This window comes from Crassostrea angulata, chromosome 9 (assembly GCF_025612915.1).
Source record: "Crassostrea angulata isolate pt1a10 chromosome 9, ASM2561291v2, whole genome shotgun sequence".
Taxonomy (NCBI): domain Eukaryota; kingdom Metazoa; phylum Mollusca; class Bivalvia; order Ostreida; family Ostreidae; genus Magallana; species Magallana angulata.
Window position 1 is genome coordinate 38,998,523 of NC_069119.1, and position 26,638 is coordinate 39,025,160.

At 36.8% G+C, this 26,638-nt stretch overlaps 8 protein-coding genes and 1 pseudogene across 11 annotated transcripts in view; 1 reads left to right on the forward strand and 8 right to left on the reverse strand.

Moving 5' to 3' along the window:
* Positions 1–2,903: 2,903 nt before the first annotated feature.
* LOC128162498 (uncharacterized) lies at positions 2,904–4,184 on the reverse strand (annotated as a pseudogene).
* A 507-nt stretch (positions 4,185–4,691) lies between these two features.
* LOC128162493 (uncharacterized) lies at positions 4,692–6,406 on the reverse strand. Its single transcript, XM_052825727.1, has one exon. It carries the CDS (start codon positions 6,404–6,406, stop codon positions 4,709–4,711), a length of 1,698 nt encoding a protein of 565 aa, XP_052681687.1. The 3' UTR covers positions 4,692–4,708.
* A 505-nt stretch (positions 6,407–6,911) lies between these two features.
* LOC128162492 (uncharacterized) lies at positions 6,912–8,626 on the reverse strand. Its single transcript, XM_052825725.1, has one exon. It carries the CDS (start codon positions 8,624–8,626, stop codon positions 6,929–6,931), a length of 1,698 nt encoding a protein of 565 aa, XP_052681685.1. The 3' UTR covers positions 6,912–6,928.
* Positions 8,627–9,133: 507 nt separating this feature from the next.
* Positions 9,134–10,848, reverse strand: LOC128162494 (uncharacterized). The gene has a single exon (XM_052825728.1). The coding sequence runs from the start codon at positions 10,846–10,848 to the stop codon at positions 9,151–9,153; it is 1,698 nt and encodes a 565-aa protein (XP_052681688.1). The 3' UTR covers positions 9,134–9,150.
* Positions 10,849–11,351: 503 nt separating this feature from the next.
* On the reverse strand, positions 11,352–13,145 carry LOC128162495 (uncharacterized). The gene has a single exon (XM_052825729.1). The coding sequence runs from the start codon at positions 13,064–13,066 to the stop codon at positions 11,369–11,371; it is 1,698 nt and encodes a 565-aa protein (XP_052681689.1). The 5' UTR covers positions 13,067–13,145; the 3' UTR covers positions 11,352–11,368.
* A 98-nt stretch (positions 13,146–13,243) lies between these two features.
* On the reverse strand, positions 13,244–15,305 carry LOC128162491 (uncharacterized). The gene has a single exon (XM_052825724.1). The coding sequence runs from the start codon at positions 15,303–15,305 to the stop codon at positions 13,608–13,610; it is 1,698 nt and encodes a 565-aa protein (XP_052681684.1). The 3' UTR covers positions 13,244–13,607.
* Positions 15,306–15,810: 505 nt separating this feature from the next.
* LOC128162490 (uncharacterized) lies at positions 15,811–18,586 on the reverse strand. Its single transcript, XM_052825723.1, has one exon. The coding sequence runs from the start codon at positions 17,523–17,525 to the stop codon at positions 15,828–15,830; it is 1,698 nt and encodes a 565-aa protein (XP_052681683.1). The 5' UTR covers positions 17,526–18,586; the 3' UTR covers positions 15,811–15,827.
* Positions 17,986–21,439, reverse strand: LOC128162335 (uncharacterized). The gene is made up of 2 exons (XM_052825479.1): positions 18,301–21,439; positions 17,986–18,051 (listed from the first exon to the last, which is right to left on the reverse strand). The coding sequence occupies exons 1-2, from the start codon at positions 19,747–19,749 to the stop codon at positions 17,986–17,988; spliced, it is 1,515 nt and encodes a 504-aa protein (XP_052681439.1). The 5' UTR covers positions 19,750–21,439.
* The window catches only part of LOC128162484 (uncharacterized), a 30,998-nt gene continuing 23,880 nt past the window's right edge, over positions 19,521–26,638 (forward strand). For 3 of the 4 annotated variants that reach the window (XR_008240674.1, XM_052825713.1, XM_052825715.1), the window contains exons 1-3: positions 19,521–19,661; positions 21,479–21,607; positions 21,717–21,781. Coding sequence is in view for 2 of the 4 variants with exons in the window: in XM_052825713.1 (XP_052681673.1) it covers positions 21,480–21,607; positions 21,717–21,781 (193 nt within the window). In the remaining 2 variants the exon portion in view is untranslated. Of the gene's footprint in view, positions 19,662–21,478; positions 21,608–21,716; positions 21,782–26,638 lie in introns of those variants that run through there. The other variant, XM_052825714.1, reaches the window with a different exon arrangement.

Genomic DNA, 26,638 nt, shown 5'->3' on the forward strand with positions numbered 1-26,638 from the left:
ATGAGGAATATTCATGGGATATAGGGGTAAACATGGGATAAAGAGATCTATGAATTGCTCCTGTGCAGCATGGACAAGAATCCTAAGATATTAGGGGTGAAACGATACGCCTCCTTCAAGATACGATACGAATCAGAAAATTTTTCTAGGTTTGGTTTTTTTCTATACAATACATTTTGATAGAAGGAAACAAATTCAACGTTGTTTTATGTATTGTATCACTGAATCCAGTCACTTAATCTACTTGCAAATTAACTAGAAGAAGTAAATTAGAATGAATTGACTGTTTAAGATTATTTTACATAGTATCAGTCCTCAAAAAATTACCTTTTTAAATATTTTTTATGTTGAGTAGCGTGTTTTACCTATGCCAAACCCGACTGAATAACGATCGATCCTGACCGAAAAATGAACTGAACCAAAAATGGAGATTTTGCACCGTGTGGTAGCTAAACACAGTTTCGTATAAAATCCAGGGGGTTTTTCCCCAGTGAATAGCATGATGGGTAGGGATTTTCCTGCTATTTTTGTGCGGTATACATGAAATAATTTCTTTTTTATTTTCAGTTGCATAGAATATAGTCTTATCTTTAGAATAGATGTAAAAAATATGCAGAAATGTTTTTAAAATTAATTTTGTGAGTCTCTGATATAGAGGGAGGTAACTCGATAAACATCCGGATTTTACATTTGCAGGATTTCATGTCTTGAGTAGCAGGTAATATAGCTCTTTAAAAAGCTGGCGAATGTACCCTAAAATAACATGAAAACAAGACTTTAAGACTTGCTCTGTGAAATGCTTAGAACTTGAAATGGCTGATTTGGTTGCAATTTTGTGTTAGGGGGTGCTAAAAAGGAATGGGTGTAGAGCAATTTGGGGCATTATCTCCCATATTTACCCCATATTTCCATCGTCTAATACACCTTATTATTTATTGATAAATGTGTTATCTTTTAATATTTACAAAATTCATCATTTTATCTTTCCTTTGATATATAGATATATATGTAACACATTTTAACAACATTTCTTTATAGGGGTCAGTTTTGCTTGTCCCTCATGTAATGACGTCGCGATAACGTCATATAGAAAACTGTGTTTTGCACCCTTAAGGGACACACATGAAATAATGTTTTCTTCATTGTTCTGCATGCTCAGGCTGCAAAGTGGTTGATGTGACTTATTTTTTTTATTAAAAATCATACAGTATTGGTTTCATGTAACATTAAAGCACAAGTACATGTTTTTACATGTGTTGCATAGGCTTAGCCCCCCCCCACTGGTTAGACCTAATCATTAGGCACATAGCAGAATAGAGGGTTCAGCCCCCCACTTTTTCTTCGCATGAAACATAATTTTTCGTTTGAAAGATTGAGAAGTTGGAGTCAAAGGTATACTATCCCCCCCCCCCCCCCCCCAAGGTAAACTACCCCCCCCCACCCCCCCCCACCCCCACCCCCCCACATAATTTTTTTTGTAACTTAAGGTATACTCATCTCCCCACGCCCCTTGGATAAGGATTTTCATGATTTTGGGGTAAAAATATGTTATGGCCGGGAAAGATGTTTTGTTTTGGAAGTATAGGTATAGGATTACTCCCTCTCCCCCCCCCCCCCCCCCCCCCCCCCCACCCCCCACGGATTAGGATTTTCATGATTTTGGAAATTAGGTTTTTTCTCTCAATATTGCATCGGACGCCAGTGTGTTGTACATGTTAAATGTGCATGTTAAATATGTCATTTACTTACAGCCCATTTCATTTCAGTGTCAGTTGCTTTTGACACAACATCATGACTGTATTTTCTATGATATTGTTTCAGACCGCTGGATTTAAAGTACATATTTTAAAAAATCTATCATGTCCAAGGCATATGAAACCCCCTTCACAACAGAAGAGAAACAATTTTTATACTCAAAGTTGTATAAATTTAATGAATTAGATGGTTGTCATATATGGTACGGTGCGACAGACTCTGATGGATATGGCATCATAAGACCAACTTTCCGTCTGAAAAGACAAATTTTTACCGTTCACCGTCTTATGTATTATTTGGAAAATGATTGTCATTTTCATAACATATCATATCATGTTTCCCACTTATGTCATTACAAAAAATGTATGAATATTCAGCATTTATCTCTGGAGCCAGGAGAAATTAATGTCCAGCGCAATAGCTGCAGACAGTCAAAGACATGCTGCGGGCATGATGGTTTTAAAAATTGTATTTTTAGGTAAGCAGAACACAAAAAAATGAACTCTGTTTTTGTTTGGGTTTTTTTTCTGTTTTATTAACATTTAGTGTTTGTTGACATTTATTGCATAGTTGTGAATTTGTACCAGTTCATTACATGCATTTGAGTACAAGGACCCTTGTCTAATTTTTCGATTACTTTTTCTACATTTTGCAAGATACCGCTGTATTTTGTACTTTGGCGTCTTTTTCCTTTGCGAATGGTACAAAGCTAATATATCTTTTCGAGTCATATAACGGAAAAAAGGGGCGCATTTTGAGAAATTAAGACCAAGGGATTTTGCTAACAGTACGGACGACTTCCCAGTTCCAAATGTGGATGAATGGCATGCTGAGTGACATAGTCCATTAAAATTTCTTGAGAACAACACAGATTTTGGTGCATATGTAAAAACTCTGTGATGCAAGCTCTCACATTGATTGGTTGTATATAGATTAGCAATTTTATTCAAAATTTCAGTTGTCAGGGACTTATTCATAACCGATTCCAGCTTGCGGCGGTCTTCTGTGACCAGACTTAAGTAACTTCCATATGGAAGATACTGAGTACTGAAGGACTCCAGGTGAGCATTGCAGGCCAGGGATCTCTCTGCACAATAAGTGTGAGATCCACTGAAGCATGTCACAATGTTCTTCATAGCCATCAGTGCCCTGGTCACAAAAGCCCCCTCTGCTGGGTACTTCTTTTTAATCCTGACTAGTTCGAGTCTCACTCTCGACCGGATACATGTTGCCAATTTTTGGCGAAAGATGTCTTGATCGTAACCGGCCGGGAGTTTTAAGAACTGTATGGATTTCACTTTTTTCTGAATTGTGCGTAGTCGGTGAACAAAACATTGGAAGTACTTGATAACGATTTCATTTTTTTTCCCAACTTCTCTAACAACCTTGCTGATTTGAGAGCTTGCATCACTAGTTAAGGATTTTATGGATACAATTTTGAGATCATGAATCTTTTGCAAGTTTTTAGTGGTCAGTTTTGATTCACTGGAGGAGATAGACTCATCAGGGTTGTAGGTCAGTGAACATTTGTTGTTCTCATGGGTGCACATGTTTATTTTTGAACACAGTTTGCTCGCAGTGGCCATTGCAATTGGGAGGTTAAGACCAGTTGTCTTCTCAATCACCGGACAGAATGATTGCGTGCCGGCTTCGTACCCAGTTTGGTTACGGTTGTTGAAGCACGTGTCCGTTTCGACATCAATGTTGTTTCCCTCTCCGATGAAGGTTGCCACTTGGCCGGCAAACTTCTGATTCTCAACCATGGATTTTTCATTTAGTTCTATCATTTTTTCACATTGCTTATTGATTTTGTTGTTGATTATAGTTAAACTGGGAGCACGAATATCAAGACAAGCCATTAACATCTGAACGTCAGTTCCTCCCATTTTGGATTTAACGGTGGCCATAGAGAGGCCTTCATTTAAGCAGCCTGCGGCGGGACCTCTTTTGTTGCTTGTACACTCGGTGTACAGTTTATGCACACCGGTATCAAAACCACAGTTTGTGCAGCTCGCCTGCAGACATACACACAATCCTTTTCGCTTAGCAATTGCCACATTGAAACTGTCTTGTCGCCTGCAGTTATGGCTAATGCTTGATTTAATGAATTCTTTTAACTTACAGAAGTTAACAATTATATTTTCTGATGAATTGTCTAACGGTTCATCCTCTTTTCTTTCATGTTTAGGTCTTAGCTTTCCTGGAAGGGTATTTGGAGGACCCTCATACTTTAGAATTGAAGCGTCATAGATTGCTTTCTCCGGACGACACACAGGGATATTGACAGAGGTGGACTCTGTGCAAGGAACACTGCTGATAGGCTGCTGATCCTTATTCCAAGGTAGGTGTCCCTTTAGAAATGTAGTCTTGCGTGTTTTCTTCTTTTTGCCTTGCCTGTGTCTATCAGTTCTAGGCATGTTGAAAATCATTTAACAGCATAGTCCCTCATTCATGATTGTTTACATTGTGATGATACATGTATGTGATTATGACGTCATGTATATTGTGACATCATCAATGCATTTGCATTGTGACGTCATAGCATGTCATCAATCAATCAATCAATCAATCAATATATATATATATATATATATATATATATGTATATGTATATGTACATGTATATACATGTATGTGTATGTGTATATACATGTATGTGTGTGATGACACTCTATGGACATTTGAGGCATTCTTTTATTTCAACACAATTTCACATAGAATCATCACTCATGTGTTCATAATTCAACAAATGTAAATCTAAAACAACAGAATGTGTAGTTGGAGGAATTATTTAATATGTACTGAAGCATGTCATCAATATTCACACATGCAGTTCAATTCACGGTGTTCTTTTTATTAGATAAAATGAGATAATGTGAGTTGATGGTCAGTTCTGAATTCTTGACTGTTCAGTCTTGTTTGTTGGGTCAGTCAATGTCTTGGACATGTCGTACTAAAATACCAATTTCTCGGCCATTTCTTGACTATATTGAATGCTGCATACACCAAAATGTTTGTAATTTGTAGTTCCAAATGTGGATGAATGGCATGCTGAGTGACATAGTCCATTAAAATTTCTTGAGAACAACACAGATTTTGGTGCATATGTAAAAACTCTGTGATGCAAGCTCTCACATTGATTGGTTGTATATAGATTAGCAATTTTATTCAAAATTTCAGTTGTCAGGGACTTATTCATAACCGATTCCAGCTTGCGGCGGTCTTCTGTGACCAGACTTAAGTAACTTCCATATGGAAGATACTGAGTACTGAAGGACTCCAGGTGAGCATTGCAGGCCAGGGATCTCTCTGCACAATAAGTGTGAGATCCACTGAAGCATGTCACAATGTTCTTCATAGCCATCAGTGCCCTGGTCACAAAAGCCCCCTCTGCTGGGTACTTCTTTTTAATCCTGACTAGTTCGAGTCTCACTCTCGACCGGATACATGTTGCCAATTTTTGGCGAAAGATGTCTTGATCGTAACCGGCCGGGAGTTTTAAGAACTGTATGGATTTCACTTTTTTCTGAATTGTGCGTAGTCGGTGAACAAAACATTGGAAGTACTTGATAACGATTTCATTTTTTTTCCCAACTTCTCTAACAACCTTGCTGATTTGAGAGCTTGCATCACTAGTTAAGGATTTTATGGATACAATTTTGAGATCATGAATCTTTTGCAAGTTTTTAGTGGTCAGTTTTGATTCACTGGAGGAGATAGACTCATCAGGGTTGTAGGTCAGTGAACATTTGTTGTTCTCATGGGTGCACATGTTTATTTTTGAACACAGTTTGCTCGCAGTGGCCATTGCAATTGGGAGGTTAAGACCAGTTGTCTTCTCAATCACCGGACAGAATGATTGCGTGCCGGCTTCGTACCCAGTTTGGTTACGGTTGTTGAAGCACGTGTCCGTTTCGACATCAATGTTGTTTCCCTCTCCGATGAAGGTTGCCACTTGGCCGGCAAACTTCTGATTCTCAACCATGGATTTTTCATTTAGTTCTATCATTTTTTCACATTGCTTATTGATTTTGTTGTTGATTATAGTTAAACTGGGAGCACGAATATCAAGACAAGCCATTAACATCTGAACGTCAGTTCCTCCCATTTTGGATTTAACGGTGGCCATAGAGAGGCCTTCATTTAAGCAGCCTGCGGCGGGACCTCTTTTTTTGCTTGTACACTCGGTGTACAGTTTATGCACACCGGTATCAAAACCACAGTTTGTGCAGCTCGCCTGCAGACATACACACAATCCTTTTCGCTTAGCAATTGCCACATTGAAACTGTCTTGTCGCCTGCAGTTATGGCTAATGCTTGATTTAATGAATTCTTTTAACTTACAGAAGTTAACAATTATATTTTCTGATGAATTGTCTAACGGTTCATCCTCTTTTCTTTCATGTTTAGGTCTTAGCTTTCCTGGAAGGGTATTTGGAGGACCCTCATACTTTAGAATTGAAGCGTCATAGATTGCTTTCTCCGGACGACACACAGGGATATTGACAGAGGTGGACTCTGTGCAAGGAACACTGCTAATAGGCTGCTGATCCTTATTCCAAGGTAGGTGTCCCTTTAGAAATGTAGTCTTGCGTGTTTTCTTCTTTTTGCCTTGCCTGTGTCTATCAGTTCTAGGCATGTTGAAAATCATTTAACAGCATAGTCCCTCATTCATGATTGTTTACATTGTGATGATACATGTATGTGATTATGACGTCATGTATATTGTGACATCATCAATGCATTTGCATTGTGACGTCATAGCATGTCATCAATCAATCAATCAATCAATCAATATATATATATATATATATATATATATGTATATGTATATGTACATGTATATACATGTATGTGTATGTGTATATACATGTATGTGTGTGATGACACTCTATGGACATTTGAGGCATTCTTTTATTTCAACACAATTTCACATAGAATCATCACTCATGTGTTCATAATTCAACAAATGTAAATCTAAAACAACAGAATGTGTAGTTGGAGGAATTATTTAATATGTACTGAAGCATGTCATCAATATTCACACATGCAGTTCAATTCACGGTGTTCTTTTTATTAGATAAAATGAGATAATGTGAGTTGATGGTCAGTTCTGAATTCTTGACTGTTCAGTCTTGTTTGTTGGGTCAGTCAATGTCTTGGACATGTCGTACTAAAATACCAATTTCTCGGCCATTTCTTGACTATATTGAATGCTGCATACACCAAAATGTTTGTAATTTGTAGTTCCAAATGTGGATGAATGGCATGCTGAGTGACATAGTCCATTAAAATTTCTTGAGAACAACACAGATTTTGGTGCATATGTAAAAACTCTGTGATGCAAGCTCTCACATTGATTGGTTGTATATAGATTAGCAATTTTATTCAAAATTTCAGTTGTCAGGGACTTATTCATAACCGATTCCAGCTTGCGGCGGTCTTCTGTGACCAGACTTAAGTAACTTCCATATGGAAGATACTGAGTACTGAAGGACTCCAGGTGAGCATTGCAGGCCAGGGATCTCTCTGCACAATAAGTGTGAGATCCACTGAAGCATGTCACAATGTTCTTCATAGCCATCAGTGCCCTGGTCACAAAAGCCCCCTCTGCTGGGTACTTCTTTTTAATCCTGACTAGTTCGAGTCTTACTCTCGACCGGATACATGTTGCCAATTTTTGGCGAAAGATGTCTTGATCGTAACCGGCCGGGAGTTTTAAGAACTGTATGGATTTCACTTTTTTCTGAATTGTGCGTAGTCGGTGAACAAAACATTGGAAGTACTTGATAACGATTTCATTTTTTTTCCCAACTTCTCTAACAACCTTGCTGATTTGAGAGCTTGCATCACTAGTTAAGGATTTTATGGATACAATTTTGAGATCATGAATCTTTTGCAAGTTTTTAGTGGTCAGTTTTGATTCACTGGAGGAGATAGACTCATCAGGGTTGTAGGTCAGTGAACATTTGTTGTTCTCATGGGTGCACATGTTTATTTTTGAACACAGTTTGCTCGCAGTGGCCATTGCAATTGGGAGGTTAAGACCAGTTGTCTTCTCAATCACCGGACAGAATGATTGCGTGCCGGCTTCGTACCCAGTTTGGTTACGGTTGTTGAAGCACGTGTCCGTTTCGACATCAATGTTGTTTCCCTCTCCGATGAAGGTTGCCACTTGGCCGGCAAACTTCTGATTCTCAACCATGGATTTTTCATTTAGTTCTATCATTTTTTCACATTGCTTATTGATTTTGTTGTTGATTATAGTTAAACTGGGAGCACGAATATCAAGACAAGCCATTAACATCTGAACGTCAGTTCCTCCCATTTTGGATTTAACGGTGGCCATAGAGAGGCCTTCATTTAAGCAGCCTGCGGCGGGACCTCTTTTGTTGCTTGTACACTCGGTGTACAGTTTATGCACACCGGTATCAAAACCACAGTTTGTGCAGCTCGCCTGCAGACATACACACAATCCTTTTCGCTTAGCAATTGCCACATTGAAACTGTCTTGTCGCCTGCAGTTATGGCTAATGCTTGATTTAATGAATTCTTTTAACTTACAGAAGTTAACAATTATATTTTCTGATGAATTGTCTAACGGTTCATCCTCTTTTCTTTCATGTTTAGGTCTTAGCTTTCCTGGAAGGGTATTTGGAGGACCCTCATACTTTAGAATTGAAGCGTCATAGATTGCTTTCTCCGGACGACACACAGGGATATTGACAGAGGTGGACTCTGTGCAAGGAACACTGCTGATAGGCTGCTGATCCTTATTCCAAGGTAGGTGTCCCTTTAGAAATGTAGTCTTGCGTGTTTTCTTCTTTTTGCCTTGCCTGTGTCTATCAGTTCTAGGCATGTTGAAAATCATTTAACAGCATAGTCCCTCATTCATGATTGTTTACATTGTGATGATACATGTATGTGATTATGACGTCATGTATATTGTGACATCATCAATGCATTTGCATTGTGACGTCATAGCATGTCATCAATCAATCAATCAATCAATCAATATATATATATATATATATATATATATATGTATATGTATATGTACATGTATATACATGTATGTGTATGTGTATATACATGTATGTGTGTGATGACACTCTATGGACATTTGAGGCATTCTTTTATTTCAACACAATTTCACATAGAATCATCACTCATGTGTTCATAATTCAACAAATGTAAATCTAAAACAACAGAATGTGTAGTTGGAGGAATTATTTAATATGTACTGAAGCATGTCATCAATATTCACACATGCAGTTCAATTCACGGTGTTCTTTTTATTAGATAAAATGAGATAATGTGAGTTGATGGTCAGTTCTGAATTCTTGACTGTTCAGTCTTGTTTGTTGGGTCAGTCAATGTCTTGGACATGTCGTACTAAAATACCAATTTCTCGGCCATTTCTTGACTATATTGAATGCTGCATACACCAAAATGTTTGTAATTTGTAGTTCCAAATGTGGATGAATGGCATGCTGAGTGACATAGTCCATTAAAATTTCTTGAGAACAACACAGATTTTGGTGCATATGTAAAAACTCTGTGATGCAAGCTCTCACATTGATTGGTTGTATATAGATTAGCAATTTTATTCAAAATTTCAGTTGTCAGGGACTTATTCATAACCGATTCCAGCTTGCGGCGGTCTTCTGTGACCAGACTTAAGTAACTTCCATATGGAAGATACTGAGTACTGAAGGACTCCAGGTGAGCATTGCAGGCCAGGGATCTCTCTGCACAATAAGTGTGAGATCCACTGAAGCATGTCACAATGTTCTTCATAGCCATCAGTGCCCTGGTCACAAAAGCCCCCTCTGCTGGGTACTTCTTTTTAATCCTGACTAGTTCGAGTCTCACTCTCGACCGGATACATGTTGCCAATTTTTGGCGAAAGATGTCTTGATCGTAACCGGCCGGGAGTTTTAAGAACTGTATGGATTTCACTTTTTTCTGAATTGTGCGTAGTCGGTGAACAAAACATTGGAAGTACTTGATAACGATTTCATTTTTTTTCCCAACTTCTCTAACAACCTTGCTGATTTGAGAGCTTGCATCACTAGTTAAGGATTTTATGGATACAATTTTGAGATCATGAATCTTTTGCAAGTTTTTAGTGGTCAGTTTTGATTCACTGGAGGAGATAGACTCATCAGGGTTGTAGGTCAGTGAACATTTGTTGTTCTCATGGGTGCACATGTTTATTTTTGAACACAGTTTGCTCGCAGTGGCCATTGCAATTGGGAGGTTAAGACCAGTTGTCTTCTCAATCACCGGACAGAATGATTGCGTGCCGGCTTCGTACCCAGTTTGGTTACGGTTGTTGAAGCACGTGTCCGTTTCGACATCAATGTTGTTTCCCTCTCCGATGAAGGTTGCCACTTGGCCGGCAAACTTCTGATTCTCAACCATGGATTTTTCATTTAGTTCTATCATTTTTTCACATTGCTTATTGATTTTGTTGTTGATTATAGTTAAACTGGGAGCACGAATATCAAGACAAGCCATTAACATCTGAACGTCAGTTCCTCCCATTTTGGATTTAACGGTGGCCATAGAGAGGCCTTCATTTAAGCAGCCTGCGGCGGGACCTCTTTTTTTGCTTGTACACTCGGTGTACAGTTTATGCACACCGGTATCAAAACCACAGTTTGTGCAGCTCGCCTGCAGACATACACACAATCCTTTTCGCTTAGCAATTGCCACATTGAAACTGTCTTGTCGCCTGCAGTTATGGCTAATGCTTGATTTAATGAATTCTTTTAACTTACAGAAGTTAACAATTATATTTTCTGATGAATTGTCTAACGGTTCATCCTCTTTTCTTTCATGTTTAGGTCTTAGCTTTCCTGGAAGGGTATTTGGAGGACCCTCATACTTTAGAATTGAAGCGTCATAGATTGCTTTCTCCGGACGACACACAGGGATATTGACAGAGGTGGACTCTGTGCAAGGAACACTGCTAATAGGCTGCTGATCCTTATTCCAAGGTAGGTGTCCCTTTAGAAATGTAGTCTTGCGTGTTTTCTTCTTTTTGCCTTGCCTGTGTCTATCAGTTCTAGGCATGTTGAAAATCATTTAACAGCATAGTCCCTCATTCATGATTGTTTACATTGTGATGATACATGTATGTGATTATGACGTCATGTATATTGTGACATCATCAATGCATTTGCATTGTGACGTCATAGCATGTCATCAATCAATCAATCAATCAATCAATATATATATATATATATATATATATGTATATGTATATGTACATGTATATACATGTATGTGTATGTGTATATACATGTATGTGTGTGATGACACTCTATGGACATTTGAGGCATTCTTTTATTTCAACACAATTTCACATAGAATCATCACTCATGTGTTCATAATTCAACAAATGTAAATCTAAAACAACAGAATGTGTAGTTGGAGGAATTATTTAATATGTACTGAAGCATGTCATCAATATTCACACATGCAGTTCAATTCACGGTGTTCTTTTTATTAGATAAAATGAGATAATGTGAGTTGATGGTCAGTTCTGAATTCTTGACTGTTCAGTCTTGTTTGTTGGGTCAGTCAATGTCTTGGACATGTCGTACTAAAATACCAATTTCTCGGCCATTTCTTGACTATATTGAATGCTGCATACACCAAAATGTTTGTAATTTGTAGTTCCAAATGTGGATGAATGGCATGCTGAGTGACATAGTCCATTAAAATTTCTTGAGAACAACACAGATTTTGGTGCATATGTAAAAACTCTGTGATGCAAGCTCTCACATTGATTGGTTGTATATAGATTAGCAATTTTATTCAAAATTTCAGTTGTCAGGGACTTATTCATAACCGATTCCAGCTTGCGGCGGTCTTCTGTGACCAGACTTAAGTAACTTCCATATGGAAGATACTGAGTACTGAAGGACTCCAGGTGAGCATTGCAGGCCAGGGATCTCTCTGCACAATAAGTGTGAGATCCACTGAAGCATGTCACAATGTTCTTCATAGCCATCAGTGCCCTGGTCACAAAAGCCCCCTCTGCTGGGTACTTCTTTTTAATCCTGACTAGTTCGAGTCTTACTCTCGACCGGATACATGTTGCCAATTTTTGGCGAAAGATGTCTTGATCGTAACCGGCCGGGAGTTTTAAGAACTGTATGGATTTCACTTTTTTCTGAATTGTGCGTAGTCGGTGAACAAAACATTGGAAGTACTTGATAACGATTTCATTTTTTTTCCCAACTTCTCTAACAACCTTGCTGATTTGAGAGCTTGCATCACTAGTTAAGGATTTTATGGATACAATTTTGAGATCATGAATCTTTTGCAAGTTTTTAGTGGTCAGTTTTGATTCACTGGAGGAGATAGACTCATCAGGGTTGTAGGTCAGTGAACATTTGTTGTTCTCATGGGTGCACATGTTTATTTTTGAACACAGTTTGCTCGCAGTGGCCATTGCAATTGGGAGGTTAAGACCAGTTGTCTTCTCAATCACCGGACAGAATGATTGCGTGCCGGCTTCGTACCCAGTTTGGTTACGGTTGTTGAAGCACGTGTCCGTTTCGACATCAATGTTGTTTCCCTCTCCGATGAAGGTTGCCACTTGGCCGGCAAACTTCTGATTCTCAACCATGGATTTTTCATTTAGTTCTATCATTTTTTCACATTGCTTATTGATTTTGTTGTTGATTATAGTTAAACTGGGAGCACGAATATCAAGACAAGCCATTAACATCTGAACGTCAGTTCCTCCCATTTTGGATTTAACGGTGGCCATAGAGAGGCCTTCATTTAAGCAGCCTGCGGCGGGACCTCTTTTGTTGCTTGTACACTCGGTGTACAGTTTATGCACACCGGTATCAAAACCACAGTTTGTGCAGCTCGCCTGCAGACATACACACAATCCTTTTCGCTTAGCAATTGCCACATTGAAACTGTCTTGTCGCCTGCAGTTATGGCTAATGCTTGATTTAATGAATTCTTTTAACTTACAGAAGTTAACAATTATATTTTCTGATGAATTGTCTAACGGTTCATCCTCTTTTCTTTCATGTTTAGGTCTTAGCTTTCCTGGAAGGGTATTTGGAGGACCCTCATACTTTAGAATTGAAGCGTCATAGATTGCTTTCTCCGGACGACACACAGGGATATTGACAGAGGTGGACTCTGTGCAAGGAACACTGCTGATAGGCTGCTGATCCTTATTCCAAGGTAGGTGTCCCTTTAGAAATGTAGTCTTGCGTGTTTTCTTCTTTTTGCCTTGCCTGTGTCTATCAGTTCTAGGCATGTTGAAAATCATTTAACAGCATAGTCCCTCATTCATGATTGTTTACATTGTGATGATACATGTATGTGATTATGACGTCATGTATATTGTGACATCATCAATGCATTTGCATTGTTGACGTCATAGCATGTCATCAATCAATCAATCAATCAATCAATATATATATATATATATATATATATATATATATATATATATATATGTATATGTATATGTACATGTATATACATGTATGTGTATGTGTATATACATGTATGTGTGTGATGACACTCTATGGACATTTGAGGCATTCTTTTATTTCAACACAATTTCACATAGAATCATCACTCATGTGTTCATAATTCAACAAATGTAAATCTAAAACAACAGAATGTGTAGTTGGAGGAATTATTTAATATGTACTGAAGCATGTCATCAATATTCACACATGCAGTTCAATTCACGGTGTTCTTTTTATTAGATAAAATGAGATAATGTGAGTTGATGGTCAGTTCTGAATTCTTGACTGTTCAGTCTTGTTTGTTGGGTCAGTCAATGTCTTGGACATGTCGTACTAAAATACCAATTTCTCGGCCATTTCTTGACTATATTGAATGCTGCATACACCAAAATGTTTGTAATTTGTAGTTCCAAATGTGGATGAATGGCATGCTGAGTGACATAGTCCATTAAAATTTCTTGAGAACAACACAGATTTTGGTGCATATGTAAAAACTCTGTGATGCAAGCTCTCACATTGATTGGTTGTATATAGATTAGCAATTTTATTCAAAATTTCAGTTGTCAGGGACTTATTCATAACCGATTCCAGCTTGCGGCGGTCTTCTGTGACCAGACTTAAGTAACTTCCATATGGAAGATACTGAGTACTGAAGGACTCCAGGTGAGCATTGCAGGCCAGGGATCTCTCTGCACAATAAGTGTGAGATCCACTGAAGCATGTCACAATGTTCTTCATAGCCATCAGTGCCCTGGTCACAAAAGCCCCCTCTGCTGGGTACTTCTTTTTAATCCTGACTAGTTCGAGTCTTACTCTCGACCGGATACATGTTGCCAATTTTTGGCGAAAGATGTCTTGATCGTAACCGGCCGGGAGTTTTAAGAACTGTATGGATTTCACTTTTTTCTGAATTGTGCGTAGTCGGTGAACAAAACATTGGAAGTACTTGATAACGATTTCATTTTTTTTCCCAACTTCTCTAACAACCTTGCTGATTTGAGAGCTTGCATCACTAGTTAAGGATTTTATGGATACAATTTTGAGATCATGAATCTTTTGCAAGTTTTTAGTGGTCAGTTTTGATTCACTGGAGGAGATAGACTCATCAGGGTTGTAGGTCAGTGAACATTTGTTGTTCTCATGGGTGCACATGTTTATTTTTGAACACAGTTTGCTCGCAGTGGCCATTGCAATTGGGAGGTTAAGACCAGTTGTCTTCTCAATCACCGGACAGAATGATTGCGTGCCGGCTTCGTACCCAGTTTGGTTACGGTTGTTGAAGCACGTGTCCGTTTCGACATCAATGTTGTTTCCCTCTCCGATGAAGGTTGCCACTTGGCCGGCAAACTTCTGATTCTCAACCATGGATTTTTCATTTAGTTCTATCATTTTTTCACATTGCTTATTGATTTTGTTGTTGATTATAGTTAAACTGGGAGCACGAATATCAAGACAAGCCATTAACATCTGAACGTCAGTTCCTCCCATTTTGGATTTAACGGTGGCCATAGAGAGGCCTTCATTTAAGCAGCCTGCGGCGGGACCTCTTTTGTTGCTTGTACACTCGGTGTACAGTTTATGCACACCGGTATCAAAACCACAGTTTGTGCAGCTCGCCTGCAGACATACACACAATCCTTTTCGCTTAGCAATTGCCACATTGAAACTGTCTTGTCGCCTGCAGTTATGGCTAATGCTTGATTTAATGAATTCTTTTAACTTACAGAAGTTAACAATTATATTTTCTGATGAATTGTCTAACGGTTCATCCTCTTTTCTTTCATGTTTAGGTCTTAGCTTTCCTGGAAGGGTATTTGGAGGACCCTCATACTTTAGAATTGAAGCGTCATAGATTGCTTTCTCCGGACGACACACAGGGATATTGACAGAGGTGGACTCTGTGCAAGGAACACTGCTGATAGGCTGCTGATCCTTATTCCAAGGTAGGTGTCCCTTTAGAAATGTAGTCTTGCGTGTTTTCTTCTTTTTGCCTTGCCTGTGTCTATCAGTTCTAGGCATGTTGAAAATCATTTAACAGCATAGTCCCTCATTCATGATTGTTTACATTGTGATGATACATGTATGTGATTATGACGTCATGTATATTGTGACATCATCAATGCATTTGCATTGTGACGTCATAGCATGTCATCAATCAATCAATCAATCAATCAATATATATATATATATATATATATATATGTATATGTATATGTACATGTATATACATGTATGTGTATGTGTATATACATGTATGTGTGTGATGACACTCTATGGACATTTGAGGCATTCTTTTATTTCAACACAATTTCACATAGAATCATCACTCATGTGTTCATAATTCAACAAATGTAAATCTAAAACAACAGAATGTGTAGTTGGAGGAATTATTTAATATGTACTGAAGCATGTCATCAATATTCACACATGCAGTTCAATTCACGGTGTTCTTTTTATTAGATAAAATGAGATAATGTGAGTTGATGGTCAGTTCTGAATTCTTGACTGTTCAGTCTTGTTTGTTGGGTCAGTCAATGTCTTGGACATGTCGTACTAAAATACCAATTTCTCGGCCATTTCTTGACTATATTGAATGCTGCATACACCAAAATGTTTGTAATTTGTAGTTCCAAATGTGGATGAATGGCATGCTGAGTGACATAGTCCATTAAAATTTCTTGAGAACAACACAGATTTTGGTGCATATGTAAAAACTCTGTGATGCAAGCTCTCACATTGATTGGTTGTATATAGATTAGCAATTTTATTCAAAATTTCAGTTGTCAGGGACTTATTCATAACCGATTCCAGCTTGCGGCGGTCTTCTGTGACCAGACTTAAGTAACTTCCATATGGAAGATACTGAGTACTGAAGGACTCCAGGTGAGCATTGCAGGCCAGGGATCTCTCTGCACAATAAGTGTGAGATCCACTGAAGCATGTCACAATGTTCTTCATAGCCATCAGTGCCCTGGTCACAAAAGCCCCCTCTGCTGGGTACTTCTTTTTAATCCTGACTAGTTCGAGTCTTACTCTCGACCGGATACATGTTGCCAATTTTTGGCGAAAGATGTCTTGATCGTAACCGGCCGGGAGTTTTAAGAACTGTATGGATTTCACTTTTTTCTGAATTGTGCGTAGTCGGTGAACAAAACATTGGAAGTACTTGATAACGATTTCATTTTTTTTCCCAACTTCTCTAACAACCTTGCTGATTTGAGAGCTTGCATCACTAGTTAAGGATTTTATGGATACAATTTTGAGATCATGAATCTTTTGCAAGTTTTTAGTGGTCAGTTTTGATTCACTGGAGGAGATAGACTCATCAGGGTTGTAGGTCAGTGAACATTTGTTGTTCTCATGGGTGCACATGTTTATTTTTGAACACAGTTTGCTCGCAGTGGCCATTGCAATTGGGAGGTTAAGACCAGTTGTCTTCTCAATCACCGGACAGAATGATTGCGTGCCGGCTTCGTACCCAGTTTGGTTACGGTTGTTGAAGCACGTGTCCGTTTCGACATCAATGTTGTTTCCCTCTCCGATGAAGGTTGCCACTTGGCCGGCAAACTTCTGATTCTCAACCATGGATTTTTCATTTAGTTCTATCATTTTTTCACATTGCTTATTGATTTTGTTGTTGATTATAGTTAAACTGGGAGCACGAATATCAAGACAAGCCATTAACATCTGAACGTCAGTTCCTCCCATTTTGGATTTAACGGTGGCCATAGAGAGGCCTTCATTTAAGCAGCCTGCGGCGGGACCTCTTTTGTTGCTTGTACACTCGGTGTACAGTTTATGCACACCGGTATCAAAACCACAGTTTGTGCAGCTCGCCTGCAGACATACACACAATCCTTTTCGCTTAGCAATTGCCACATTGAAACTGTCTTGTCGCCTGCAGTTATGGCTAATGCTTGATTTAATGAATTCTTTTAACTTACAGAAGTTAACAATTATATTTTCTGATGAATTGTCTAACGGTTCATCCTCTTTTCTTTCATGTTTAGGTCTTAGCTTTCCTGGAAGGGTATTTGGAGGACCCTCATACTTTAGAATTGAAGCGTCATAGATTGCTTTCTCCGGACGACACACAGGGATATTGACAGAGGTGGACTCTGTGCAAGGAACACTGCTGATAGGCTGCTGATCCTTATTCCAAGGTAGGTGTCCCTTTAGAAATGTAGTCTTGCGTGTTTTCTTCTTTTTGCCTTGCCTGTGTCTATCAGTTCTAGGCATGTTGAAAATCATTTAACAGCATAGTCCCTCATTCATGATTGTTTACATTGTGATGATACATGTATGTGATTATGACGTCATGTATATTGTGACATCATCAATGCATTTGCATTGTGACGTCATAGCATGTCATCAATCAATCAATCAATCAATCAATATATATATATATATATATATATATATATATGTATATGTATATGTACATGTATATACATGTATGTGTATGTGTATATACATGTATGTGTGTGATGACACTCTATGGACATTTGAGGCATTCTTTTATTTCAACACAATTTCACATAGAATCATCACTCATGTGTTCATAATTCAACAAATGTAAATCTAAAACAACAGAATGTGTAGTTGGAGGAATTATTTAATATGTACTGAAGCATGTCATCAATATTCACACATGCAGTTCAATTCACGGTGTTCTTTTTATTAGATAAAATGAGATAATGTGAGTTGATGGTCAGTTCTGAATTCTTGACTGTTCAGTCTTGTTTGTTGGGTCAGTCAATGTCTTGGACATGTCGTACTAAAATACCAATTTCTCGGCCATTTCTTGACTATATTGAATGCTGCATACACCAAAATGTTTGTAATTTGTAGTTCCAAATGTGGATGAATGGCATGCTGAGTGACATAGTCCATTAAAATTTCTTGAGAACAACACAGATTTTGGTGCATATGTAAAAACTCTGTGATGCAAGCTCTCACATTGATTGGTTGTATATAGATTAGCAATTTTATTCAAAATTTCAGTTGTCAGGGACTTATTCATAACCGATTCCAGCTTGCGGCGGTCTTCTGTGACCAGACTTAAGTAACTTCCATATGGAAGATACTGAGTACTGAAGGACTCCAGGTGAGCATTGCAGGCCAGGGATCTCTCTGCACAATAAGTGTGAGATCCACTGAAGCATGTCACAATGTTCTTCATAGCCATCAGTGCCCTGGTCACAAAAGCCCCCTCTGCTGGGTACTTCTTTTTAATCCTGACTAGTTCGAGTCTCACTCTCGACCGGATACATGTTGCCAATTTTTGGCGAAAGATGTCTTGATCGTAACCGGCCGGGAGTTTAAAGAACTGTATGGATTTCACTTTTTTCTGAATTGTGCGTAGTCGGTGAACAAAACATTGGAAGTACTTGATAACGATTTCATTTTTTTTCCCAACTTCTCTAACAACCTTGCTGATTTGAGAGCTTGCATCACTAGTTAAGGATTTTATGGATACAATTTTGAGATCATGAATCTTTTGCAAGTTTTTAGTGGTCAGTTTTGATTCACTGGAGGAGATAGACTCATCAGGGTTGTAGGTCAGTGAACATTTGTTGTTCTCATGGGTGCACATGTTTATTTTTGAACACAGTTTGCTCGCAGTGGCCATTGCAATTGGGAGGTTAAGACCAGTTGTCTTCTCAATCACCGGACAGAATGATTGCGTGCCGGCTTCGTACCCAGTTTGGTTACGGTTGTTGAAGCACGTGTCCGTTTCGACATCAATGTTGTTTCCCTCTCCGATGAAGGTTGCCACTTGGCCGGCAAACTTCTGATTCTCAACCATGGATTTTTCATTTAGTTCTATCATTTTTTCACATTGCTTATTGATTTTGTTGTTGATTATAGTTAAACTGGGAGCACGAATATCAAGACAAGCCATTAACATCTGAACGTCAGTTCCTCCCATTTTGGATTTAACGGTGGCCATAGAGAGGCCTTCATTTAAGCAGCCTGCGGCGGGACCTCTTTTTTTGCTTGTACACTCGGTGTACAGTTTATGCACACCGGTATCAAAACCACAGTTTGTGCAGCTCGCCTGCAGACATACACACAATCCTTTTCGCTTAGCAATTGCCACATTGAAACTGTCTTGTCGCCTGCAGTTATGGCTAATGCTTGATTTAATGAATTCTTTTAACTTACAGAAGTTAACAATTATATTTTCTGATGAATTGTCTAACGGTTCATCCTCTTTTCTTTCATGTTTAGGTCTTAGCTTTCCTGGAAGGGTATTTGGAGGACCCTCATACTTTAGAATTGAAGCGTCATAGATTGCTTTCTCCGGACGACACACAGGGATATTGACAGAGGTGGACTCTGTGCAAGGAACACTGCTGATAGGCTGCTGATCCTTATTCCAAGGTAGGTGTCCCTTTAGAAATGTAGTCTTGCGTGTTTTCTTCTTTTTGCCTTGCCTGTGTCTATCAGTTCTAGGCATGTTGAAAATCATTTAACAGCATAGTCCCTCATTCATGATTGTTTACATTGTGATGATACATGTATGTGATTATGACGTCATGTATATTGTGACATCATCAATGCATTTGCATTGTGACGTCATAGCATGTCATCAATCAATCAATCAATCAATCAATATATATATATATATATATATATATATATATATATGTATATGTATATGTACATGTATATACATGTATGTGTATGTGTATATACATGTATGTGTGTGATGACACTCTATGGACATTTGAGGCATTCTTTTATTTCAACACAATTTCACATAGAATCATCACTCATGTGTTCATAATTCAACAAATGTAAATCTAAAACAACAGAATGTGTAGTTGGAGGAATTATTTAATATGTACTGAAGCATGTCATCAATATTCACACATGCAGTTCAATTCACGGTGTTCTTTTTATTAGATAAAATGAGATAATGTGAGTTGATGGTCAGTTCTGAATTCTTGACTGTTCAGTCTTGTTTGTTGGGTCAGTCAATGTCTTGGACATGTCGTACTAAAATACCAATTTCTCGGCCATTTCTTGACTATATTGAATGCTGCATACACCAAAATGTTTGTAATTTTGTCCTCTTTGCATCTAAGCATTACAAAGTAGCATACAGAAATGTTTTATTTCCTTTAAGGTAGCTAAACACAGTTTCGTATAAAATCCAGGGGGGTTTTCCCCAGTGAATAGCATGATGGGTAGGGATTTTCCTGCTATTTTTGTGCGGTATACATGAAATAATTTCTTTTTTATTTTCAGTTGCATAGAATATAGTCTTATCTTTAGAATAGATGTAAAAAATATGCAGAAATGTTTTTAAAATTAATTTTGTGAGTCTCTGATATAGAGGGAGGTAACTCGATAAACATCCGGATTTTACATTTGCAGGATTTCATGTCTTGAGTAGCAGGTAATATAGCTCTTTAAAAAGCTGGCGAATGTACCCTAAAATAACATGAAAACAAGACTTTAAGACTTGCTCTGTGAAATGCTTAGAACTTGAAATTGCTGATTTGGTTGCAATTTTGTGTTAGGGGATGCTAAAAAGGAATGGGTGTAGAGCAATTTGGGGCATTATCTCCCATATTTACCCCATATTTCCATCGTCTAATACACCTTATTATTTATTGATAAATGTGTTATCTTTTAATATTTACAAAATTCATCATTTTATCTTTCCTTTGATATATAGATATATATGTAACACATTTTAACAACATTTCTTTATAGGGGTCAGTTTTGCTTGTCCCTCATGTAATGACGTCGCGATAACGTCATATAGAAAACTGTGTTTTGCACCCTGTATCAAACTGAGAAAAAATACCACGGTGAACCGTTTCACCCCTATAAGATATGTGACAATGTCTTGTTGAAACAAAATTAAAAAATAAAGAAGTTAATAATAGATAGTTTTCAGTAGACCCAAATTAACAAGAGTTATTTCCCTTCTGCTGCCAACATGCCAAAATGTCAACATTTGATCTTGAAAATCTACATAAAATCAATTTATTTTTCTCAAAAATATACAAGCTTCTTGAGAATTAATTGTATTTAAACTGTCAAAATCTTCAAAACTGTTTAATCTCTCGTTGGTCGTAAAATTCATGTTTTCGATTTTAGGTATGAAGAAGTGCCACTGACTTACTAGAACGACTTAGGTCATACAACTGCATGTGTTAATTATTATTATAAATGTGTTTTTACAGAATGAAGAGAGGTCAGTTTTGTTGGGCCAGGCTACCAGGTTTACCAAAAACAATGATGTGGCCAGTGCGCCGGGAACCTGGTAGCACCATGGACTCTGAAATAGTATATTGTAAAGCAGATAATGCCATGTAAGTACTACCATACATGTTCATAACCATATAAGTAAAAATTATATATTCCGATGCTGATCTACACATACTCATTTTTTTCTTACTACATTTTTATATATATATCTAGATTTACAGTAAAAACATCCAACACAGAGGAATTGCTCACAGAGCATTGGGCAGATATAGGACTAAGTAATATTTTGTATCATTTTGCATGGGTTAAAGATTTTTTAGTTATTTTTTTTGTTGTTGGCTCAAAAGGCTTAATTGAGCTTTTCTGATTGATGTTTGTCTGTCTGTCATCTGTCAGCTTTTTTTTTCCCCTTCAATTTTTCATTTATCCCGGTACATTTTTTCCAGAATCACTGAGTTAATTTCAAGCAAGATTGGCACAAAGCATTTTTACTAGGAGGTATTCTAATAAATGGTTCTCTTCTTTTTTGGTGTTGGGTAGATAATTCAAAAATTGGATTGCAAATCTATGCCAAGCTTGCTTTTTTTCCCTTCCAATTATTTCCATCATATGATATAGTATTTTATTCGTTATTCTATAACCAATTTTGAATTTGCCAATAATGAAATTGATGAATCTCAGCTTGAGTACTTTTGTGTTGCGTCATTGAAAAATCTTTCTCTGTAGGACTATTGTGGCAGAAATAATCACACTAATATGGAAGCCTCGTGATACACTGTAGGCTCTTATTTATTCTAACTATGGCATTGATGCCGAAGGGTAGTAGAATTCTACAATTTTTACAAGGAAATTTATTTTCAAAAATCTTTTAAGAGTTTTTGATCCAAAAATTTTGAAACTAATATGTAAGCATCATCATGTGGTGTAAATTCAACTTAGTTCAAATTTTGATTCCCCAAAATATTACTTGTACTATTATTAGCAAAAAGAATCGGTTAAAATCTTGAGAAGTAAACACCTATAAGTGGTGAAATTATTATGTAAAGTATCCTCAGTAGTATCCCATTCAAAAGAAATTTTTAGGTCACCTGAGTCACTCAGGTAACCTTTTTCTATCTGTTTTGTCCGTTGTCGTCCATCGGTTGTCGGATGTAAACTTTTTAAAATATATTTTTCAGCTTTTTCTCATAAACTGTTTTACCACTTTCAACCAATTTTGGTATAGAGCAAATAGGGGCAAAGGGGAACACAAATTTTGAATTTCATGGTCCTTGCCCTAGGGCATTAGGGTGGGGCCAAACTATCAAAATACAATTTTCTTCAATTTTTTTTTTTTTTACTTCAGGACATCAAAGAGTCAAATATTTACATGATTATAACAAGCAGTGTCGAGTCTTTTATCAAAATTGTGAAATTTCTGGCCCCACGGTCCGGGGTTCTGGAGATATTGCTCTATTGAGTAAAAATGTATAATTTTTTCGAAAATCTTCTCTTACCCTTTATATTTAGCAGAAAAAAGTAAGTGCATGATTATGAGCAATGAACCTTGCTAATGAGTAAGGGGTGCCTTTTCAAACATTGTGAAAATCATGGCCTATTGATCAGGGGTCTGGTGTTATGGTGGGCTCCATTGATTATGTAGAGAAAATGCATTATTTCTTTGAAAAATTTAGGTCTCTGCTCCTGGGTATTAAGCATCAGGGATAGACATTAACTTTCAGATTCACTTGCCCTTCGGCACTTTGACTTGTCCGAATGCAAAACTTGGTTGCCCAAAATTAGGATGGAACTTAAGACGAAAATTATTAATTACTGCAAACATTATGAAAAGAAAAAATGTGACGAAATACACTACTGTCAATTTGGCAAGTTGAGCTACCGGGTACCTGAAAAAAATTCAATCCTGCATTTGTACATAAATGTATACAGCTGTACTTGTAAAATTAACCTGTTAACACACACTGCCATGCAGCAATAATCCTCCGTTTCCTTTAAAAAAAAATCATATTTTTGAAAATTATTTGCGTTAGGATCATTTTGTGATTCGTGATTTTTAGCGATAACTGTGAAGCAACGCTTAAGGCCAAAGTTATTTTATCTTTAGGTTTACAGATTTTTTCAACCAAAATGTCCGTTGGGTGGCGTAAAAATAAAAATAATTTAAAACTTCTTTCAAACGGAACATCGCTGATTAAAAAAAAAACCAAAAAACACCACAACCCTCTTTTGAATTAGTAAATATTAGAAAACATTTCCTGAAATTTGAAAAATTATTTGTAGTAAAATGAGAATCAAATTAAAGGAACTACAAATGATTTTACTGAAGGTTTACTACAGATCATATTTGAAATCTTTAAAAAAAATCTCTTTTAAAAAATTAAAGATGTTGATCAGAGAATATTGGGAACATGATATATATTTTTTTTTACAAAAAAAAAAAAAAATAAATAAAAAAAAAAAATAAAAACAAATAATTTACTTTGATTTAGATTCATAATCTTGTAAACTGTATTATATTAATTATGAAGACGAAGTCACAGATTATCTTTAAATCTTTAAGTGAAACCCTACACTGTTGCCTATTTCCTTTTATTAGCATGACCTTTTAGCTACATGTATACCAATGGCGGTCGAAGTAAAATGTCAACAAGGCATGTATCTGGGACCTATAACCATGAAAACGATCTATTTATCTGGTTATATTGATTTTTACATTGTTTCATACACTTATCAAAAAATTTAGCATGTGTCTGGGTTTGGGAAATAAAATTCAAGTTAAAAAAAACGTACATAGTCTTTGTGTGCAATTTCTACAATTTTTGTTCAGTTTCAACATATTAATTCCTTACTTTTGAATTGGAAGAAAAATATTACCAATGGGAAAAAATAGTGAAGTTATGTCATTGAAACAGCTGATATTTGGTGGTTATTTTTATTTCCATAAAAATCATACAAGATTACGTTTTTAACAGGATCACTCTTTGGGGAAAAGAAATATTGCATCTCCCATAGTTTGTTCTTCTATCATTCTCCTTGAAAAGTTTCTGGACAACACGTTATCTCCAAGACATTTTAACTGCACTTCATAAAATATAGACATGCTTGCCGCCATGTTTCTAGTCACTGAAACGTTTGAAAGAATGAGACGTTTTATTACATGTTTGGGACTCAGACGCATTATAAATATTAAAACCCTGATGATCAGGCATGAATTTTCCGGAAATTATCGAAAGTGGTGATAAAATCCATTATTTTTATTTTCTAGACCTTGAAAAAATCGGGTCGGCAGATCCGTAAACCGAAAGATAAAAAAACTGTGGCCTAAGGAAGATAGTTGCTACGAAACATACATCTTACCTTGATCAGGATACAACGTGTTACACTGTACTTATATTCTGTGCGTGAATAATCTAATTTCCCAATAAGAAGTTAACAAAATTTTGTTAGACGTAGAGCATATTTCCTATGAAGGAACGGTATAATCCAGAAACGCTTCCAAGGAATTTCGAATGCAAAACATTGTCAGTTCAGGTGCATGGCGGAAATCAAGTGTTCAATTTATTGTTTTATTTATAAATTAATGTAAACTAAATAAATATGTACATTTGTATGAGAAAAGTTCACTTGCCCAATCGGACAAGTATGTCGACAATTTCACTTGCCCGAACTGAGAATTTACTTGTCCCGGGCAATCGGACAACCATTAATGTCCATCCCTGAGAATGCATAATCTTCATGGTTATGATGAGCATGAATGCCTCTTAAAAAATCTGTTAAATTCATGTCCCCTGGATCAGAAGTTTTGGTGTTAGTGAGGGGCTCTATTAATTGTATACTTAAAAAATGCATTATTTTCTTGAAAATCTCCTCTGCTCAGGGTTTTATTATACTCAGGTGATCGTTAGGCCCTTCAGCTCTAGTAAAGGATGATTCTCAAGAGTAACAAGGCCACAAAGATAGATTAGTATGTATGCATCCTCATATCCTTAATTAACTGATCCTTTCTGGTTCAGGGTCCTGTACCCTTTTGATTGGTAATTTTACATTAAAAAAGATGGTAAAATGGGAAAGTGTTGATGATTTGTATTTATACTATACTGAAAAATAAAGACAGATGATAGATTATCCTCTATTCACATCTTTATGAACTATTATAATCTGAAGATTCAGATTCTGATAGAAAGCACTAAAAAAATTATACTGCTTGTCATTTGGGAATGCAAGGAATATTAAGCGCTGACTGATACAGATTCAAATCTTGATCTCGAAGGTGTGGATGGGGTAGGAAAGGGAAACATTTTGGCCAGTAGGCCTTTTGTTTGATTTTCAGTTTGATTTTGAAGTTCAGTTTGCAAACCTGTTTACTAGCAAATATTTTCCGTATTATGCACAAGTTTTTGATTGAAAGTACTTTTTATAGATTTTGTTTGATAAGGCTACATAAATCTGAATTTCTGGTTCTCAGGCCAATTTTCTTCAAAATAGACGAGGGAGGTATTTTTTTCAAACCCGAATTTTCTATAAAATAATGATAACAATTCTTTGCTCATAAATATACTCTCTTTAAGTCTATTAAACTAAATATACCTAACATATAACCAATTATAATTGATGAGTTAAAGAATTGGCTTCATAGTGATTTTTCTTTGGGTAGATTTAAATTGAATGTAATTACAAAATTTAAATTCATATTGATAATTATTGATTTTTAAAAAAAAAAAAAAAGAAGAAGAAAAAAAAGGGTAGAAGTATAAGTAGTTAATCATAAGCGTATCAACCCCCCCCCCCCCCCCCTTCCTCCCTTAATTTGTAAAACTTCTCCCTAATTTGCTTTGAGATAGAAATGAAGGCTTCATAAATTTTAGGCTTAGTAAACCTTGACTAGACCTAGATTTATTTCTTTTTCATTACGTTCAGTAGATATTAAATCTCCAACCCCTACCTCATTAAAAAAAAATTTGCAAAACCCAAACACACACGAACACACATTTTTTTTTTTTTTTTTGCCTTGTACTGTAACATGAGTGAGATCCTAGTTTAGCCAAAAAAAAAATTCCCTACCTACTTACCCTTTATTTTTGGGAATTTTACATGAAAGAAACTTTTTTTTTTGGCCTTTTCACCAATTGATACTT

What these genes read in the sequence shown, in the direction of transcription:
- LOC128162495 (XM_052825729.1), bottom strand. Translation starts at nt 13,066, where the DNA reads ATGATTTTCAACATGCCTAGAACTGATAGACACAGGCAAGGCAAAAAG.
- LOC128162493 (XM_052825727.1), bottom strand. Translation starts at nt 6,406, where the DNA reads ATGATTTTCAACATGCCTAGAACTGATAGACACAGGCAAGGCAAAAAG.
- LOC128162492 (XM_052825725.1), bottom strand. Translation starts at nt 8,626, where the DNA reads ATGATTTTCAACATGCCTAGAACTGATAGACACAGGCAAGGCAAAAAG.
- LOC128162491 (XM_052825724.1), bottom strand. Translation starts at nt 15,305, where the DNA reads ATGATTTTCAACATGCCTAGAACTGATAGACACAGGCAAGGCAAAAAG.
- LOC128162490 (XM_052825723.1), bottom strand. Translation starts at nt 17,525, where the DNA reads ATGATTTTCAACATGCCTAGAACTGATAGACACAGGCAAGGCAAAAAG.
- LOC128162335 (XM_052825479.1), bottom strand. Translation starts at nt 19,749, where the DNA reads ATGATTTTCAACATGCCTAGAACTGATAGACACAGGCAAGGCAAAAAG. An exon ending in ACCGCCGCAAGCTGGAATCG is followed by an intron (nt 18,052 to 18,300) that starts GTTATGAATAAG and finishes TTGGTATTTTAG; the next exon opens with TACGACATGTCCAAGACATT.
- LOC128162494 (XM_052825728.1), bottom strand. Translation starts at nt 10,848, where the DNA reads ATGATTTTCAACATGCCTAGAACTGATAGACACAGGCAAGGCAAAAAG.